Genomic DNA, 20,933 nt, shown 5'->3' with positions numbered 1-20,933 from the left:
AAATTTTTTATATGGTTTTATTGTATGGTGTTATGGTTGTAAACTGCGCTGATATTACTTATTGGTATGTTTATTAATACATAAAATGAATAAATGCTTCATGTTCCTGGATTCTGTAGTTGCTTTTGAGGTTAATGGTTAGACTGTAAGATACACTAAGCTTAGAAATATTTTCTAGGAATGGCACAAATCTGGAAAGGGGATGGATTAACTATTAGGGCAAATACTCTTTCTATCTTGGGCTTAGGACAGTTTTTGGGAAAGCAAAAGGTGAAATGCTGCAGAAGGCTGGTGAAGAAGAGGAAGAGCTCCATTTTGGCCAGGGGTTCTCCAGGGCATGCATGGCGACCTGTAGGAAAAGGAGACATAGTATTTTGTGCATGAGATGAGGAGGAAGGGGTGGATCGGACTGCACCTATAGGCTCCACTCTGGCCTGCATCTCGTGTATTTAAAACCCGGTCAGTATCCACCTCCCCACCTGGTCCCTCATCAGATCTCTGTCCCCCCCTCCCTCTTTTCTAGGCTATTTGGCTATACTTGACCTTGCTTGCTATGGACCAATTGCTGGTTGCCATATTCATAGCTGGGCAGGAATTTGTCCATCAGACTAAACCTCATCGCAATACCTCTCCCCCCCCTTCCCTTTACACTGTAACAATAATTGATGAAATTGCTGCCACTAGTCTAGCTTTGTTTTAGTGTAACTTTGTCAAAGGTCTTGTTATTTACTCCACACGAAACTGCCTTACCACACTACCCACTACAGACAGCTGGCTGGATCAATAAATAGGTTCCAGAGGTTAAAGGGCTGTTCATCAGTAGGGAGCCAGAGAACAAAGATCTCCATCTGGTGTCAACAGAGAGAACCAAACTGTGAGAGGCGGCAGTGGGGAGGGGCTGGTTCTCTCGCCTCCCTTTGCTCTTGTAGTCCAGGCTACAGGGAGGTGCAAAATTTAGCTTCCTACGCACACTGGTCCTCGCAGTTCTTTTAAAATTTAAAGAGTGAGCTGAGCCTACCTAGCTATTATTATCTTGGAGTCTCTGGATTTAATTACCGGTATTAGTCCCAAGTGGCCAAAAGATTAATATACTAATATTAACACCTTGAATTTGGACCAGTATCAAATGAGCAACCAGTGCAGATCTCTGAACAGAGGGGTTATGCACTGTTAGGGTCTCTCTCCCATCAGGATTCATGCCACAACATTTTGATCTAAATGCAGCTTCTGAATCAAGCACAAAGGAAGCCCCATACAGAGCGTACTGCAGTAATTCTATCTTGATGGCACCAGAGATATTAAATATCAAAAGAAGAAGAGACAACAAGAAGCCAAAGCAAAGTTGCATTCTGCCTGTCCCACTCCTTGAAAAGCTCATGACTCCTCCCCTGGCCATGCTCGAATCCAGATTGGAATGGATCTTTGTTGTTGTTGTTCAGTCGTTCAGTCGTGTCCGACTCTTCGTGACCCCATGGACCAGAGTACGCCAGGCATGCCTATCCTTGGAATGGATCTAAACCTGCCCAATTAGAAGGAGTGTTAGTGTAAATTAAATGTTGCTGTTAATTGCATTGATTGTGCTTGGGTCTGTCTCTTGAGTTGTCCTCAACTGATTTATGTTTTGAGTTGGAATGCCAGCTCCAAAAACAACAACAATAGAAAGGAGATGTAACACCGACTAAACTGGAGCGCCAATCAAAACTGTTCACAGAATTAGCAAAAATGACGGCAAAATTAAGGGACTGAACTGAACAAACATTTATGAGTGAATGGGACATGTATAGAAAGAATCTCAGGGAGCACTGCAAAAATCTGAACTCATTGGCAGGCCTGGAGTAACTTCTGTAGGAAAGTAGAAAATGAAGAGAACTAAGATGTATTATTATTGATAAAGATCAGTGCGACAAACCAAGAAGTACTAAGGAACCATGATGGGGTGACGGGTAGTGGCTATAGAAGATATGTATTATAAAACCATTACATCTTTTTGTAATGTGTTAAAGTGTTTTTGTTGACTATTTGTTTTTTTGTTTTTTTAATCAATAAATCTCTCTCTCTCTCTCTGTATATATATGAATGAGAGATTTTCTAGAAATTTTCTGCAATCAAAAGAACAAAATCCACCTGGATTTTAAATCTGCTGAAGACAGGAAAGTGAATGGCCTTAACCTAGTTGTGGTAACAAAGGCAGGAAAGCACAAAGAGTCATTCTTGGTGTGTCTATATTTTTATTTGTTGAATGCTGAATAATCTTATAGTCTGCATGCAAAAGCATATTCTTAGCCATATACAATGTACCATACAGGTAGACTGGTTGTATAACATCAGGGCATGCTACTTTTATACATAGTTCCTAATGAGCAGCTTCAAGGGTGATTTATCATCTGGTTGTTATTACCTGTTATTATCCTCACCTCAGATCATGCTTTATATCCCTGCATTTCCCATTGTTGGGTTTTTCCATTCTATATCCTAAACTGTAGTTAGTTGATTCCTGATTTTTAAATTTTATATGATTTTATTGAATGATTTTACATATGATTGTTGTAAAACGCTCTGATATTTTTATGAATACTATTTTAAGAAATACATAAATATTTATATTAATTTTAAAAACCGCTGCTCCTTGTTTCTGCTCTGTAGTTGCTTTTGAGGCTGATGCTTAGACTGCTGGATATACTATGCTTGGAAACATCATCTAGGAATGGCAGAAATCTGGAATGGGGCTGGATGAACTGTTAGGGCAAATAATCTTTCAGTCTTGGGCCTGGGATAGTTCTCAGGAATGCGAAAGGTGAAATGCTGCAGGAGGCTGGTGAAGAAGAGGAAGAGCTCCATTCTGGCCCATCGTTCTCCAGGGCAAGCATGACGACCTGTGTAAAAAGGATGCATAATACTTTGAGCATGAGATCAGGAGGAAGAACAGCACAGAACCCTCACATTCTCTTTATGAAACTTCAGTTCTAATCAGCTCATGTTGATTTTTAGCCCCTCCGACCCATGCTTGTGCTTTTAAGGGCTTAAGTGAGTCCATATTCTCCTTGAAATGCTAAGGAATAAAACTGTTTTGGTTGTTTGGTGTTAACTTATGTGACACTGAAAAGGATGTGAAGATGAAAGCAGAGGTGGACGACCTGTGGCCCTTCAGATGTTCTTAAGCTCCTCTTCCTATCAGTCTCAGCCAGACAACATGAGCCTGCACATGAGTCTATATTCAAGGCAGCTGATTATGGAAAACTGTTACTCTTGTTACCATGTGGGAAAGAGAAAGGAAGATAACAGGACAGCTTGCAACCTTTCCCCTTATAGCTCAGCCATTCCTCTCTGGGATTTACCTAGAGAGAAAGGTAGGAAGGCCTCTCGCTTGACAAACTGCCCATCTGCATCCAGGAAGTGCTCTGGGTAAAAGTCATGTGGCTTCTCCCACATTGTCTCATCCTTTAGCACAGAGGACAGATGATTAAAGACGGCAGTCTCCTAAAATGGCAGAGAGACAAAGAGATTAGAATCCAATGCCGGCTTTATCTCCTAGTTGTTTTTCTCAAAATGAAATGCATTATTATAATTAAATTTATTATATTTATGTAATTTGTATGCAAGGGACCCAGGTGGCACTGTGGGTTAAACCACAGAGTCTAGGGCTTGCTGATCAGAAGGTCGGCAGTTCAAATCCCTGCCACGGGGTGAGCTCCCGTTGCTCGGTCCCAGCTCCTGCCCACCTAGCAGTTCGAAAGCACATTAAAGTGCAAGTAGATAAATAGGGACCGCTCCAGCGGGAAGGTAAACGGCGTTTCCGTGCGCTGCTCTGGTTCGCCAGAAGCGGCTTTGTCATGCTGGCCACATGACCCGGAAGCTGTCTGTGGACAAACGCCGGCTCCCTTGGCCTATAGAGCGCCGCAACCCCAGAGTCGGACACGACTGGACCTGATGGTCAGGGGTCCCTTTACCTTTAATTTGTATGCCCCCCTTCAACTGTGATCACACTGCAGCTCACAACATGAAAATACAAAATACATAAGAATAACAAACCAAACCTGTAATCCAACTCTCACAAACACAGTTAAAAGGACATAGAATGTTAATTGCCCAATGGCCTAGTTAAAAAGAAACATTTTCTCCATTCACCTAAACATAATGAAGGTGCCTGGTGAGCCTCCCTAGGAGGAGCATTCCACAAATAGGAAGCCACTGCAGAAAAGGCCTGTTCCCGTGTTGCCACAGTCTGTACCTCTCATGGAGTAATGTAATCACCACAAGAAATAAAATAGAGTTTTCATCTAAAGTTTGCTCGATTTACAAGATCTGATTCTTGTACACATGAGGTTATTGGTGGGAAATGTTCCTGGCTATGCAGTGAAGAAAATGGATTGTTAGACTGAGAGATAGCACTTCAGCTCGGTACCATAATGTCCTGACAGATGCTTGAGCCATATGATCAACCCAATGAGGATGACCTGGAGTTGGAGGGGGAAATGGCCAGATCAGCGGCAGCTTGGGAACTGAACTGGAAAACCTACTTAACTTGGCTTTTCTTTAAAATGTCCCTATTTTCATTGGGGAAATGTTGGAGGGTATGGAGTCATGTGATCCCTGAGCCAAGATGAGTAACAATACAACTTTTAGAAGACATCTGAAGGCAGACCTGTATACGGAAGTTTTTAAATGTTTGATGTTTTCATATATGTTGGAAGCTGCTGAGAGGTGGCTGGGGGCAACCCAGTCAGATTGGTAAGTTATATATAATAAAACTATTATTATTATTATTATTATTATTATTATTATTATTATTATTATTCCAGCTCAATTGACTTCTGCTACTGTGAGCATCAAGATCTCTCACATGCTTCTTTATAAGTGATCAATCTAGTTCTGAAGCAACAGCAATGATTTCCTTTTCTACAAGTGTGTTTTTCTGGGACTGTACCTTAGGAATGATGAACTTGCCAACCTCAATATCTGTGTGTGTCATATATGGAGCTGCAACAGGTAAAACATCAGCACAACGTTGAATTTCATGTAACACAGCGCAAGTATAAGGCAGTTTTAACTGGTCTTCCATCACAGGTGATCGTACCCTGCCAATCTCTTCATCAATTTCTTCTTGGACCCTTTCTGGAAATATTAGAAGTTTATAAGTATTAATGCATTGCATATGTATCCTAATCCTTCCAATTCTCCAAGCTGATTGTAGCATGTTTTTTATGGTTTCAACAGGCTTGGACACTGTGAATTTTAAAGCTGAGCAGGGATTTGAACTTGAGTCTCCAACTAATGGTCTGCTGAATATCCCCAAAATAACTCAAATATTGATTCAGTCTTTAGCAGGTGGTAGTTTTACCTGATCATAGAATCATAGAGTTGGAAGAGACCACAAGGGCCATCCAGTCCAACCCCCTGCCAAGCAGGAAACACCATCAAAGCATTCCTGACAGATGGCTGTCAAGCCTCTGCTTAAAGACCTCCAAAGAAGGAGACTCCACTACACTTTGTTCAGTCGTTCAGTCGTGTCCGACTCTTCGTGACCCCATGGACCAGAGCACGCCAGGCACGCCTATCCTTCACTGCCTCCCGCAGTTTGGCCAAACTCATGTTAGTAGCTTCCACTACACTCCTTGGTAGCAAATGATCCTATGAAATGCTGAAAAACAGCTGAGTTGTATAGCCAACCTAGCTTCAATTCCACCACTATTTGCTTTGAGAAAGTTGAAAGATGCAGACAGATCAACAGCAGCATACAATATAAACCAAACAACACTTTGGGCAGCACTCTGTAAACCACTTAGAGGTTTTACTTACAATTAAGTGGTATACAAATGCTGTTAAATAAAAGAAAGGGTAGTATTCAGCTGGGAACAGGAGATGGACCTGACAGCAATCAGGTGGGCAGAGATGGAGAGTAGACTAAGCCAGAAAACCTGGCATGGAAAGACATTTTAAGCTCTCTGCCTTTCTTACTGGGCTCTGGGAAACACCTGTGTGAGCTGTACAGGCCTTTGTAAGATCTTGCAAGATCTGAAACAGTCCCATGAGATCCTGTGCTAGCTTGGAAGATAAGATTTCCCATGTGGCGGTAGTTACCAGAAGATTGTTCTGACTATAAGCAATTTTGGCTTTACATGCTACCAACCCAAAAGACATGATCCTACTGTATTAAGCAAAACAGCTTTGTTTTCCAAGTGCTTGGGTTCCAGTTGCTTTGCTTCTAACTTTGGTTCATTTTATCATTGCTGTTATTATTTATATACTGATTTCTTAACCCACTCCTCCTCCTGATTATTTTTGAATCCAAATCAGATATAAAGCAACTGAACAGCCCACGTAGCTAATTCTGCTCATTCTGCAGGACTGTCACCCAGCCTTCAAAAAGACAGATACTTCACAGGGTTTTGCATTTCCTCCAGTACTGATCACTTACTCTGAACCTCAGGATGATCGACTATGTTCAACAGTCCATAGAGCAAGGTGGAAGAAATTGTGTCACTAGCAGCCCCAAACAACTCAAATATGATATTGATAAGGTTTCGTTCATTAAAACTGTTCTCTGGTTTCCCTTTAGCCTGGAGGAAATGGAACAAGTCGGTTACTCACATGCAAAAAGCACAATTTTATGTCATGTTTGTGAGAGAATAGTGTGTACTAATGATTGTTGCCCTTGTTATCAATAGTCTGCAAGATATGTATCAGACCAAAGTGAAGTGAATAAAGAAAACTGCTCGGTTCCTTGAGAAACAGTGGGAAACTAGACATTTCCAAAAGCACATGGCTGTTGAAAAACATGGCAACCCCCTCCCCGAAGTAACATCTAATACAACCTAGCTCTTATTCTGGCATAATTACGCTGAGAAATCACCCCTCTCTTCCCACCCCATCCCACCCCCCCAGTTCTAGAGAAACAACTGCTTAATATCTGCCAAGAGGCATCATAACTGCATGTAATGGTTGTTTACTGAGGCCACATATGCCTTTGTGCATACATGGCTCAGCATCCAATATTACTAAAAGTCTCTTTTAGACCTGAATTGCATACTGAATTGCATCTTTGGTTTTGGTGGCAACTAACACCAGTGCAAGGTCTGAGGGGGCTCTTGGTGAAGTGCCCTTGACTCCCCCTGAGCACCACTCTTGCTGACCCTGCTGGAAAGTGTGCTGGGTGCAGGGGTGCCAACTTGAATAAAAGATGGGGAGAGGGAACGGGACATGTAAGTCCCACCCTGCATAATTGATCTCAAGACACAGCAAGTGCAGACACCAAGGGATGTGTTAGGTTATCACCCTATCCTTGTGCAAGTCCTGAAAAAAACCCAGCAGAGAATCCCAAACTGGTGCATGTAGTATCTGTGGGGCTTGTGTTTGGCCACTACACAAGCTGAGGCAGCACATGTAGTAGGGATGGTTGGAATCAGTCACCACCAACCTGCCAGCCTCCACATGTCTTGAGGGCTGATGGAAACTGCAGTCCAAAATATCTGGAGGGTGGCAGGTGGGCGAAAGCAGAGTGCAGAGAAAGTGAAGCTCCTCCAGCTATGCAGATGGACAGAAAGAGAGTGAAGGAGCCCAAAACTATTTGCAGGTTGGAATGCGACAGAGTGAAGGAAAGCTTCTAGCAGTCGTTTGTGGAAACTGAGGGTACAGCCCTTGTGCTTTCTGGGATTTGCTCTCAACTGAAGGAGCATGTTTGCTTCCGGTACATTCTGCTTCTATATTTGTAAATAAAGCAAACATCACAGGTACTTCAAGACTCCAGTGCTCTCAAATTCAAAAGGAAGCTATGCCCTACCACTCTGCCTTGAGAACTTACCTCTCAGAAGCAGGGGAAAAAACTTTGAAAGCCGAAACGTTTTGTTATGTATTGAAGTTCTCACCTTGGCCACCAGGGGTGTGTGTATATAGTTTATTCTGCTGCGGTTTTCACTCAGGTCAGCTTATGCAAATGAAGGATTAGAAACTGACACTCAGGGATTGGTTAGCTGCAGAATGTTGTTACTGTTACATTGTAGCTGAGCTCTATATAAGCTGGTGGCTGAGGCCTCCAGCTCAGTTCTGTTCCAGCCTGCAAATAAATAAGAGCTGTTTTGGAAATCGCTGTGTCGTCTGTTGTGTCCACCCACAACTTAACACTGGCGACGAGGATGGGATAATGGACATCAGAACACAGACAGCACACAGCCAGTCAGCGCAAGGGCAAATCACTGAGCTGAATCACTGAGCTGAATCACTGAGCTGAAACGCTGAGCGAAATCACTGAACAGAACCAACTCAGAGCTGCCCGTTCTGGCTAGAGCACTGTGTTCCATCCATCGCCCACCACGTCGGCATCGGAATCATGGCTACACTAGTGCCTCTACCGCCGTTTGCCCCGGCCTCTGAATCATGGGACTCATATCTCGCTCGGTTCGAATGCTACCTTCAGGCAAACGAGCTAACAGAGGTATCAGAGGAGCGGAAGCGAGGCCTTTTCCTCAGCCTCTGCGGGCCCGAAGTGTTTGAGACGGCCAGAGTTTTAGTCGCTCCACTCGCAGTTCACAGAGCACCATGGGACGCACTACAAGAAAAGCTACGCGGCCACTACGCGCCCAAGCCGTCCAAAATTGCGGCCCGCCACGCCTTTTACCACCGGAACCAGGCAGAGGGGGAGTCGATCAACGACTACGTCGCCGCTCTCCGAAAGGCCGCATTAACCTGCGAGTTCCGAGACTTAGACGATGCCATGATGGATCGGATCGTCTGCGGGGTCTGGGACAACCGCCTGCAACGGCGCCTCCTTGCCAAGCCAGACCTCACGCTGCAGAAGGCTATCGAGGAGGCTGCGGCCTCAGAAGCGGCTGAACTCTCCGCCCAGGAGATCCGCAAGGCCAGCAGCCCACGACCTACAAAAAAGCCAATCGCCGTACACCATGAAGAGGCTAGCAGCGACGAGGCATCAACCAGCGAAGACGATGACGTGCACCAGACGAAGCGGGAACGCGGGAAGTTCAAACAGAAGTCCAAGGGCCAATCAGAATGCGCCGGCTGTGGAGGCGACCACCCCCGCGTCAAATGCCGATTCAGAGACGCCATCTGCCGGCAGTGCTCCCGAAAGGGTCACATCGCCAAGGTCTGCCGATCTACGCCATCAAACACAGCCTCTTCACCATCTCGCAAGTCCAAGTCGTCAACCCGGTCCGCAAACAGTAACTGTTTCGCTCTCACCAACTGTTGCTGCTCATCCGGAACCACGATTGGACAAACCGACTCGCCTACGCGACGCAAACTACACATCACGGTGCTCATCGAAGGAGCTCCGTGTGACATGGAGATCGACACCGGGTCTGCCCTGTCCGTTGTGTCCTGGAGCACTATCAAAAGACTTGTGCCCAAGCTGTCTAAGAGGCAGCTTGACCGACATCGTGTACACCTGAGGGACTACCAGGGGAACGACATTCCCGTGACGGGCGTCGGCCAGTTCCAGGTCAAGTTCAAGAACTTCTCGGGCCCACTCCGACTCGTGGTAGTTGAAGACCCGCGGCCCAGCCTCCTAGGGCTAGAATGGTTTGGCGCCCTCGGCCTGGAAGTCACCGGCATCAACTGCATCTCCAACACGGAAGTGGAAAGGTTAACTAAAGAATTTGCCGAGGTTTTCGATGGCACCTTGGGCCAATATACAGGCACACCCATCTCCTTTAGCCTTGATCCACAAGTAGCTCCAATCAAGCTAAAGCCACGCCGGGTTCCGTTCGCCCTCAAGGCTAAGGTGGACGAACAACTGGACAAATTAATCGCGCAAGGGGTTTTGGAGCCGGTCGACCATGCCAAGTGGGAAACGCCTATCGTCACACCTGTCAAGCCGGATGGGTCGGTGAGGATATGCGCAGACTACAAGTGCACGATCAACAAGGCGCTTCAGCAGCACGCGTATCCAGTTCCCGTCGTCCAACACCTGCTGCATTCTTTGGGCGAAGGCAAGGTCTTTGCTAAGCTGGACCTTGCCCAAGCCTATCAACAACTGCCTGTTGACGACGCCACCGCTGAAGCTCAGACGATCGTCACCCACCGAGGAGCGTTCCGATGCCGCCGACTACAGTTCGGGGTGAGCGTGGCTCCCGGCATCTTTCAAAGCCTCATGGAGCGCCTTCTGCAGGGACTGCCAGGCGTGGTACCATATTTCGATGATGTACTGGTATCCGCAGACTCAAATCAGCAGCTGTTCGAGCGCCTCCGCGCTGTGCTGACCAGGTTCCAGGAGGCCGGACTCAAGGTGAAGAAGGAAAAGTGTCTGATTGCCGTTCCACAGGTGGAGTTCCTGGGCTACCTCATCAACGCCTCTGGCCTTCACCCAACGGCATCCAAAATCCGGGCCATTCAGGAGGCCCCGATTCCAAAGAACAAGACTGAATTGCAGGCGTTCCTGGGGCTGCTGAACTTCTACAATATGTTCCTGCCCCACAAGGCAACGCTAGCTGAGCCTCTCCACCGCCTGCTCAGCACAAAGGCGCCATGGTCCTGGGGTCATCGGGAGACAGCGGCCTTCAACGCAGTCAAGTCCCTCCTCTCCTCAGACAGTGTGCTGGTACAGTACAGTGAAGCCATACCACTGGTCCTCGCCTGTGACGCCTCGCCCTTTGGCATCGGTGCAGTCCTCAGTCACCGGTTCCCGGATGGGAGGGAAGCACCACTTGCTTACTTCTCTCGAACGCTGTCTCCGGCGGAACGGAACTACAGCCAGCTCGACAAGGAGGCACTGGCGCTTGTGGCTGGAGTGAAGAGGTTCCACGAATATCTCTACGGGAGAACCTTTGACCTCATCACTGACCACAAGCCGCTCCTGGGCCTCCTTGCAGGAGACAGACCTACTCCGCCGATCCTCTCGCCACGCATGCTGCGATGGACTGTTTTTCTGGCAGCATACAGCTATCGGCTCATTCATCGCCCGGGAAAGTCGCTGGGCCATGCTGATGCCCTCAGTCGTTGCCCCCTTCCGGCGTTGGTGGAAGATCCAGCTCCTGCTTCATCGGTACTCCTGCTTGAGGACCTCCCAGCTGCACCAGTGTCGGCTACCGATGTGGCCTCCGCATCTTCCCAGGACCGCACCATCAGACGTGTGCTCAACTGGGTGTGGAGGGGGTGGCCAGAAGGGCCATTCACATCTGAGTTCCAGCCATTTGCGACCAGACAGCATGAGCTCTCGGCTCATCGCGGCTGCCTACTGTGGGGAGACCGAGTCGTGGTTCCCCAAAGACTCCGCCAACGCGTCCTTGAGGCCCTGCACATCGGCCACCCAGGGATCGTTAAAATGAAGGCGTTGGCTCGGTGTTACGTCTGGTGGCCTAACATGGACGAGGCCATCACCTCCTGGGTTGCCTCCTGTCAAGCGTGTCAAGAATCGAGACCTGCACCACCGGCAGCTAAGGGCAACACCTGGGAGACGCCAAAGGCACCCTGGTCGAGGCTGCACATTGACCTTGCTGGCCCTTTTCACGGCCGGACCTTTATGGTAGTGGTGGACGCTTATTCGAAATGGCTGGAGGTGGCTCTGATGCCCTCCACCACTACCGAAGCCATAGTCCGGGTGCTGCGGGGCCTATTCGCAACGCATGGATGTCCTGATGTCCTCGTCTCCGACAACGGGCCACAGTTCACATCGGGCGCTTTTGAAAGGTACCTCTTGGGGCTGGGCATCCGCCACGCCCTAACAGCTCCATTCCACCCGGCCAGCAACGGACAGGCAGAACGAATGGTGCGCTCAGCGAAAGAGGCACTGGCACGCCTGGACCAGAAGGACTGGCATGAGCGAGTTACGGAATACTTGCTCGTGCAACACATTACCCCGCATGCAGCCACAGGGCGGAGTCCAGCTGAACTGCTTATGGGCCGTCGCCTCAGATCTCCGCTCGACCGGTTGCATCCAGACTTCGGGGTAGCCGAGCCCCCGGGCGGTGCTAACGCACCAAGGTCTTTTATTCCCGGGGATAAGGTTTTTGCCAGAAACTACGTGGGGGACGTTCCTTGGGTGCCGGCCACGATAGTGGGAGTCACTGGGCCCCGCTCATATCAGGTGGCACTTGAGGACGGGCGTTTGTGGCGCCGGCACATAGACCAACTGAGGCGCCGGGTTGGAACTTTGGACGATACCGCAGTACCCTCAACGGCAGCCTCAGCTCTAGAACCGACACCATTGGAAGGCGAGGCTCCATCTACACCCCCTTCACAAACTGCGGACATGGGGCCAAGCCGAGCCACTGCAGGGGTTTTGCCTGACTCCCCTGAGACGCCGACCACCGCCTTGCCTGAGTGTCCACCAAGTCCGATCGTGACAGGCCTTCCAACAGCAGCGGAGCCGGAGACCTCAGGCCCAACGACACCAGTGGTAGCACAGCAGTCGCAACGGGACTCGGGCAGCCAACCGGGCTCTGATACTGGCCCACGGCGGTCAGGTAGGGTTCCCAAACGCCCAGCATATCTAAAAGACTATGTGACACACAATTTGCACACATAATGCTGCATCGTAAATTGAACTGTTATGCTATGTGTTTTAATGAATATTGCTGTATATAATGGAACCACTATGCTTGTAACCTAATGCCTTATCTCGGTGGGGAGGGGTGTTATGTATTGAAGTTCTCACCTTGGCCACCAGGGGTGTGTGTATATAGTTTATTCTGCTGCGGTTTTCACTCAGGTCAGCTTATGCAAATGAAGGATTAGAAACTGACACTCAGGGATTGGTTAGCTGCAGAATGTTGTTACTGTTACATTGTAGCTGAGCTCTATATAAGCTGGTGGCTGAGGCCTCCAGCTCAGTTCTGTTCCAGCCTGCAAATAAATAAGAGCTGTTTTGGAAATCGCTGTGTCGTCTGTTGTGTCCACCCACAACTTAACACGTTTGAACCATTTAATGGCCGCAAACCATTGCTCTGAATCATGCAGCACTGAGATGTGGACTGCAGGGGAAAGAAGGGAGGGCTCTATAATTTTCCTTCCTCCTTGCAGAAGTTTTCTTCCTCTGCTTTCTTACAAAGGAGGGGAGCTGTCTTGCAGTTGTACTGGCATAGTCTAGGTGGCACAAATTCTAAACAAAAGTAATCAATCCCAATGCAGAAGCTACAAAAGAAGTCCCAGAGGTTCTGAGTCCATAAATGTCTCCCCACCTTATCCATCTCATCCAGAAATGCATCAATCAAATCTCTTGGAAAGGTGGGATCTCTTGTTTTCTTATGTTCATTCACAATCTCTCTTAGGGTAGTGCTAACTTCTTCATAGTGTTTCTGCAGTTTACGATGAGGTCCAGGAAAACAGGAAAACCAGGATCCCGCAACAATAAGCTGGCATAGCAGAAATCACAAAAGAAAGAGACATCACATTTTCAGATACAGGATACATTTCTTAGATATTTCACTTGAAGGGAAATTGCATTCTAGTAGGAAGTTCCTAACTAGCTACTTCTTCATGCTTATGTGGGGATTCTTTTCCCTTGGCTCCATTCCCATCCCCCCCCCCCCGTTCCTGCATTTGGTACATTTAAGGACTCTTGTTTGTTCCTATAGTTCAGTGTTTTTCAACCTTTTTTGGGCAAAGGCACACTTGTTTCATGAAAAAAAATCACGAGGCACACCACCATTAGAAAATGTTAAAAAATTTAGCTCTGTGCCTATATTGACTATATATAAAGTAATTTTCCCACGGCACAACAGGCAACATCTCGCGGCACACTAGTGTGCCGCGGAACAGTGGTTGAAAAACACTGCTATAGTTCACAATATAATGCCCTTTCCTTAGCCATGATGTGGGTGTGGGTGTTAGGATATACAAGGGTCTCTGGTGATGATTTCAATAGGCAGGCAAGCTAACATAGGAAGGAGATTTCAGTTCCTTCAAATATCCTATTCCCAAAACCTAAAGGGCTTCCAAGGTCGAAGTAGTTGAGGAAGTGCTTCGCATTCCCGATGCAGAACTTTCTAGTGGAGTCAATCTCAGCGTGTCTGGGTGATGAATACTGAAAGGGAGCCCCAGTTGCAAATGAACAATCGGAAGCTCCCTTAAGCTGTTGATTGTTCATTTGTAGCTGCATGATATCACATAAAACACCAGGTGGCAGGCAGGTAGCAGGTAGCTGTAAAGGTAAAGGGACCCCTGACCATTAGGTCCAGTTGCGGACGACTCTGGGGTTGCGGCGCTCATCTCGCTTTATTGGCCGAGGGAGCCGGCATACAGCTTCTGGGTCATGTGGCCAGCATGACTAAGCCGCGAGCAGCACATGGAAACACCGTTTACCTTCCCGCCAGAGTGATACCTACCGTATTTATCTACTTGCACTTTGATGTGCTTTTGAACTGCTAGGTTGGCAGGAGCAGGGACCGAGCAATGGGAGCTCACCCCGTCACGGGGATTTGAAGCGCCGACCTTCTGATTGGCAAGCTTTAGGCACTGTGGTTTAACCCACAGTGCCACCCGTGTCCCAGCAGGTAGCTGTAGCTTGAGGGAAAATTTGGGTCACGTGCTAGGCTGAATTAGGTTGATGGGCTGGAGCTTCTCCGCATCTGTCAAAATACTAGTGGATGCTACTTTCTCCCATTTTATGTATTAAACTGATATGTTTATTATTTTGTTTATTATCATTTTGACCTCCTTTTGTTTATGCTCATTAGTAACATATTGACAATTGTTTTTTAATTAAAGGAATTGTTGTCTTTCTGATTTTCTTTTTAAAGTTGTATTATAAAAAGGTTTATTTTGCCTCTAATATTTTTCATAAACCACCTTTGACTTTGATTGCTTATGTTCATGTTTTAATCTTCCTGTATTTGTCTTTAGCCTGTGTTCTTCCTCTATTAAGAAGGCCAGGTTTTAAATATATTTTGAAGGGCAGTCAAGGATGTGGTACCACACAAAACACACAAGCACAAGTCCTGCCCCTTTTTATGTTGACTCATCAAACCCCAAATTGCTGTTTCCTTTTAATACCCAGACAAACTCATGACGACACCTGGGGCAAATTTCTGGTTACTTCCTTCAAGATCTCCTCAGTCAGATGCATTATATTCAGGAATTTCTCATCACTGTATTCAAAGCGGTCACCAAGTGTTAGGGTGCAGATTATATTATTAACAGCCCTGTAGATGAGGATTTGTGGATCAAAAGGAGAACCTTGATGAGATGTAAAAACAATGAACAGATTAGAGCTATGTCATCATATATTACTCATTTTTCATTCTACAGCCATTGTTTAGGCTGGCCTTCTCCAATTTGGCATCCTCCAAGTATCTTTGGCTTCAACACCTATCAGAGACATTGCACACACTTTTGTAAATCAAGAAAATCTTTAATAATAAAAAAGAAAGGATGGAAGTTGTACAGCAGTTTTTGGAGTGCAGTTTTTGGAGGTTGGTGTGGAAGTCTAAATAATAAAGAAAGCCTTCTGCCTGTGGGTCCCCTCAAGCACAGCCCCAAACATGAAGAAGCTACTTTGCCATAATGTAATCCCATGACTAGGGACTGAGTGTGAGCAGAGCCAATTGTGTGGGTCTTTCCTATGGAACTGGCATTTCCTATATTGTTACGCCATTCACAAAGCACAGAAAAGTTCAATTAAAGATACAAATTAACAAAGATAAAAAGATCCAAAAGGTGTGGCAATCACATGCCACCAAGAACTACTCACTCACCCCTCAAATAATTGTAAATTCCTGCCACATAACACAGATGAACAGCTATATACCTCACAGCATCAAATCACCCCCACATTCCACCAATCCTTTCTCATAGCAGCCAGAACTGAGGAGGACCTAAAAGAGAACTAACCATGTTGCTGTCAATACTGGTACACGGAGAAGAATTTGAAGTTCCCCAGATTCAAATTCTTTTAGCATATGTTAAATTGTTAAGGGTAGAATATCTGCAATAAAGTTGAACCTACTCCCCAAAATGAACTTCCTATTCCAGTCATTACATGTACTAGGAAATATGAATCACTTCAAACAATGGAAGAGGGACCTGACCAATTTTGTATGGCGGGGGGGGGGGGTTAGCCCAGAATTAAATATAAAATCCTTACTGATGACAAAAAGAGGGGAGGATTTTCTCTACCAGACTTCAAGTTGTATTATGAGATGGCATACCTAGTATGGCTGAAGGAATGGACTGAATTGAAAAACACAGGAATCCTGGACCTAGAAGGACATGGTCTAAGGAATGCTTGGCATAGCTATCTATACTATGGCAAAACAAAAGTACACAAGGCCTTTTTCAGTCATGTAATAAGAAGTCTGTACAATGTATGGAGGAGATACAGATATCTCCTGGAAAGAAAAACACCTCTGTGGATATCTCCGACAGAAGCAGTAGGAGTCAAGAAGATGAATATGGGAGACAAATGGGGAACCTATAGAGATCTTGTGACTATCGAAGAAGACGAAGTAGGACTTAAAGGAAGAGAAGAAACTTCAGAATTTGTGAGTGACTGGTTTCAATACTTTCAAATTAACAAACTATTTAAAACAAACAACCTATTCCTCTACGCGACAGCAGCGGCAAGAATAGCTTATGCAAAAATGTGGGAAGAAAAGGCAACACTGACAAAAGATTAGTGGCTGTTTAAACTAACAGAATTTATAGAATCAGCCAATATGACAGGTACAATAAGAAATATGGATAAGAAAATAATAATAAGTGAGTGGGAATTACTAGAAAACTATTTTTTAAAAGAGTGGAATAATGTTAAATATACAAGCAGGGATAGATTTATGAACACCAGAAAAAAGGGTAAAAGGAGATACAGTATATAAAAAGGGAGGAAAATATAAACCAAGGAGCAGCAGCAAAACCAAATGAAAATTGAGGATGTCAAGGAAAGATAGACTGGGAAGTCTTCTTGTGACAGGAAATAGCTAGAGTTGTTTCATGGCTGTAACAGATAATTATCATTGTATTAGATGTTGTATTAGAGGCTCAAAAGAGCTGATGGTGGGGGGAAACTAGAATAGCACAGTGAAAGAAATGTTTGAAATGGGAAATGCAAAAATGAAGGCAAAAAAGACATTAAATTTTGTTACCAACGATTGATGAGTGGCAGATGAAGGTGGTGGAATATGCTGAACTTGCAAAACTGACAGGCAGGGTCAGAAACCAGGATGATTCAAGGTTTCAAAGAGATTGGAGTAAATTTGTGGATTATTTAAGATTGAATCGAGGAAGTTTGAAAACACTAGTAGGATTGGAATAAACCTTTGACAAAGGTCAATAGATTGAAGTGGTAAAAACTGCGCGATAGGATTGGACTAGAAAACCTGCTGACGAGAGGGAGGGGAGTCGCAGCTCGGCAGAGCACAGATTTAAGTTTGTATGTTTGTAGATGTTTTATTTGATGTAATCTGAATTAATTGGAAAACAATAAAAATTGTTATAAAAAAGACATTCAACTTTATCATTTGTTTTTTGAATTGATATTATAGCTGTGTATCAAACTACACCTGTCAACCAGCTTACCAATGCCAGGAAGTTTGTGTTATCACCAGCAACTGCATTGCCAAGTGTCAATGGAACCATGTCATTTTTATGTATTACTCTCTGTTCTTCTTGCATTTTCTTTTTGTCTGACCTTAATTCCTTCCCACCACTGTGTGTTTATATTGTCTGCTCATTTAGGTTTGCACTCAGTGCATCTCAGAAAGAGGACTCTAATCCTTGAAAGCATGTGCCATAATAAATTTTGCATTCTTTATAGTGCTAATCAAAATTATAGTGCTGCAAAATAATTTTACATGCTTCAAAAATGAAATGTGAGAAGATATTGAGATGGGAATGAGCTTTATAGAATCCTCTTAGCGTTTTTGCATCAATGAGATCCCACAGCAGGAAGAATGTCCCCAACAATGAGATATACCTTCTTTGGATTTGAACTCAGAGCACAAGTATCCAGCTTCTTCAGACACTCTTTCTTCAAGCGTTGGCTTCCCCCTCACAAAGTTATTGAGGAGGGAGACAATGAATCGCCTCTGCTCCCTCCAGCCATTGTCGCATGTTGCTACTGTTATTCCTGAAGTTTGTAAAATAAAATAAATATGTATATAATGTAAAATAATATATTATTTAAAATAAATATTAATTTATATATTATGTAAAATAGCTTCATGGCAGTTCACCATTTGTCTAATGAACTAGTTAATCCTTTGTATTTGTTATTGTTTGTTGTTTTTAAAAATGAAGACTAGCAGTGTCCGCATTAGATTGCTGGCCCATTCTTCTGGCACTGGGAGTCCATAGACAACTGCAGAGACTGAACAACGCTTTTGCTGCCTGCCATCTTGTGTTGACAGCCAGCCAGCAGGTGGTAGCTGTCCTGCTCACTTGTATGGTTAACTTGCAAATAAATCTACAAACGCTTCTAGTCCACCTTCCTGTCTCTACCTCTGTTAGTTGTTTATAGCTGAGTGAAAGAAGAATGAACTCCTCAAAAATCTCCCTGACATGTCACATGAATATGTATCTTCTCCCAGGCAATAGAATCTTTCATTTACAACCTGAAGTGCCATCCTGGCCCACTTGCATGCCTGCTCACTTGCTGCTTGTTTCTCCTACTCTCCTGATTCTTTTCTTCCATCATTTTAATGGGAAGGGCAAGTGGGACAACAGAATTAGCACACTGGTGTACTTCTCTGTTGTTTCTGGATCTCTTGAAAGTGTGTTCCATCCTCTCCAAATTCTTCCTTCCTCAGCTACTTTTGTGTGTGAGGGGAGATGGGTCACAATCCTACTGCATATTCAGTTCATCAAGGTATCAGCAATACTTGCCTTCACAATTCTTCCCGTGGTTTATTAGATTCAGCAGTGGAACTGGTGCTCGGTCAACAAAGTTCTCAGGGTTTCGTCCCAGGGCCTCCTTTATTGTCTTGAACCCACTCAGGATGACCATATTTCTCCATCCAACCTGCAGAAAGATGGCTGGTCCAAACTTTTTTTCCAGCTTTAATCAATAGGAAGGAAAGGGAGACAATTATCCAAGGGTAAAGGACAATAAAAGTAGGGAAGGTATAATGTTGCAGCACAATATATATGGGAAAATCCAAAAAGCACAAACTAATTTCAAGCTTGAAATGTTTCAGAAAAATATTCATTTTCTCCAGAATATGTTGTTATGGGTTTGTTGGGGGCGGCCAGATCCCCCTAAATTCTTTAATGTAGTAAATGTTACAATTTAGCCAATTATTTTGAGCATTAAGGGAAGATATATCTTCCCTTAATGGTGTGGTGTAATGGTTAAGAGCGGTAGACTCGTAATCTGGGGAACCGGGTTTGCGTCTCCGCTCCTCCACATGCAGCTGCTGGGTGACCTTGGGCTAGTCACACTTCTCTGAAGTCTCTCAGCCCCACTCACCTCACAGAGTGTTTGTTGTGGGGGAGGAAGGGAAAGGAGAATGTTAGCCGCTTTGAGACTCCTTTGGGTAGTGAAAAGCGGGATATCAAATCCAAACTCTTCTTCTTCTTCTACCAGCGCAGTCAAAAAATACAGGTTATACTAATTTTCCCGTGGCAGCCACAACAGCAGTGGTAGCAAAACCCTTTGCTTCGACCTCTGCCCTCTTGGCATTGTTCTGGGAAGGGAGGAGGCTGAGAGCCTCACTTGGTGGCTGGGAGGCGGCAGGGGTGGTCAGACGGAGGGGTTGCTGTTCTGCACACTACAGACTACTACCTTTTGGTTGAAGAGAAGAATGAAAATGCATCATGTAAAGAAAGAAACCCTTGGGGCCTTTAAAAAAATGGTTCATAAAAAGACCAATGTAACAACACAAGGCCAAACTTAAATGAAAGCTCTCCTTACTACCGTAATCCTAATTATCTCAGACTAAAGCCACCACGGTATGGTATTAGTGTCCTGGGCAGGCCATTGAACATTGGAAGCAGGGCTGTGTCAAAAATAAACTCTCTCTCTCTCTCTCTGTGTGTGTGTGTGTGTGTGTGTGTGTGTTTGTCAATCTGCATCAATTAATTAGAACAAAAACTGTAGCTGAATATTGTGCAATATGATGGAGAGGGTTGGGATTCTAGTACAGCCACTACCTGCCCTGTAGCCTTAGGCTGAAGAACAGGTAATAACTATCTGGCTAACTAATTAAATAATACTAAGAGCTTGGCTAATGTAATCATTCAATAACAAACCACAAAACAACATGAAACCTAGGTTATGTGGAAGCATTCACAAACACACCACAAAGATGTAGCCGGTTACGTCTTTGTGGTGTGTTTGTGAATCATTCAATAACATGCAATGTCCTCAGAGATGGTGCAGCCAGTACTTACATCTTGAACAGATTTATGTGGGTTCTTTAAATCCAGCAGCAGCAAGTTCCCAATGAAAGGCAGAGGGGTGGGTCCTGGTGGCCAGCGGCTGCTTCTCCTCCTCCACTTGACATAATCAAGCAGCAGAGCAAGCAGTATGAGAGACAAGGCCAGAGCTGGGAGGTTGTTGTGGCTGGAGGAGAGTTGGCTCCCCAGCCAAGAGATGGAAGCTGCGATCCCAGCCATTGGAAGCTCCCCCTTCCCTCCGCTTAGTTTCTCTCTCCCCAACTCTTGTTCTGCAGGCTGGCGGTGTTCTTGCCTCTGCTTGTTTCTCTAATTCTCCTTTGTTCTCTTTTATTCTCTGCTTTGAGTCACTTTTGGAACATGATGTGCCACTATTAATATGGTTATCTTAAAAGGTATGCAAGGGCTTTAATACTATAAATGAGGAGCGATTGCACAAGGACTGAAAGTCCAGTGTACAAGTGAAAAGTTCAGTTAATCAAATTTAACCTTCGTAGGTCAGATAAGGAAGGTCGTTGACATGATATGAAGTTGAATTTAGGTAAGTCATTGAACCTAGTAGAGAATCCTCTGGTGAGGGTTATACACCTCTGATAGATGGTTTGGAAGATGAGAGATATGGAATACAAGGATGGTCTTGGATTCTGGTCAAGGATAAGAGG

General features: G+C 45.2%; 1 protein-coding gene across 2 annotated transcripts; it reads right to left on the bottom strand.

Annotated features, from left to right (window-relative positions):
- Positions 1–20,639, bottom strand: LOC117054169 (cytochrome P450 2D14-like). Of its 2 annotated transcripts, none has more exons than XM_033162706.1 (9): positions 20,269–20,639; positions 18,763–18,934; positions 17,855–18,007; positions 14,960–15,120; positions 13,125–13,298; positions 6,416–6,557; positions 4,925–5,112; positions 3,336–3,477; positions 1–349 (listed from the first exon to the last, which is right to left on the bottom strand). In XM_033162706.1, exons 1-9 carry the CDS (start codon positions 20,491–20,493, stop codon positions 162–164), a joined length of 1,545 nt encoding a protein of 514 aa, XP_033018597.1. In that variant the 5' UTR covers positions 20,494–20,639; the 3' UTR covers positions 1–161. The 2 variants fall into 2 exon arrangements, with proteins under 2 accessions (XP_033018597.1, XP_033018598.1); XM_033162707.1 differs by lacking the exon at positions 1–349 and adding an exon at positions 2,212–2,873 and having other exon boundaries at positions 20,269–20,638.
- Positions 20,640–20,933: the final 294 nt, after the last annotated feature.

This window comes from Lacerta agilis, chromosome 10, assembly GCF_009819535.1.
Source record: "Lacerta agilis isolate rLacAgi1 chromosome 10, rLacAgi1.pri, whole genome shotgun sequence".
Taxonomy (NCBI): Eukaryota; Metazoa; Chordata; class Lepidosauria; order Squamata; family Lacertidae; genus Lacerta; species Lacerta agilis.
Note: the sequence above shows the minus strand (reverse complement) of the source record. Positions and strands in the feature narration are given on the sequence as shown.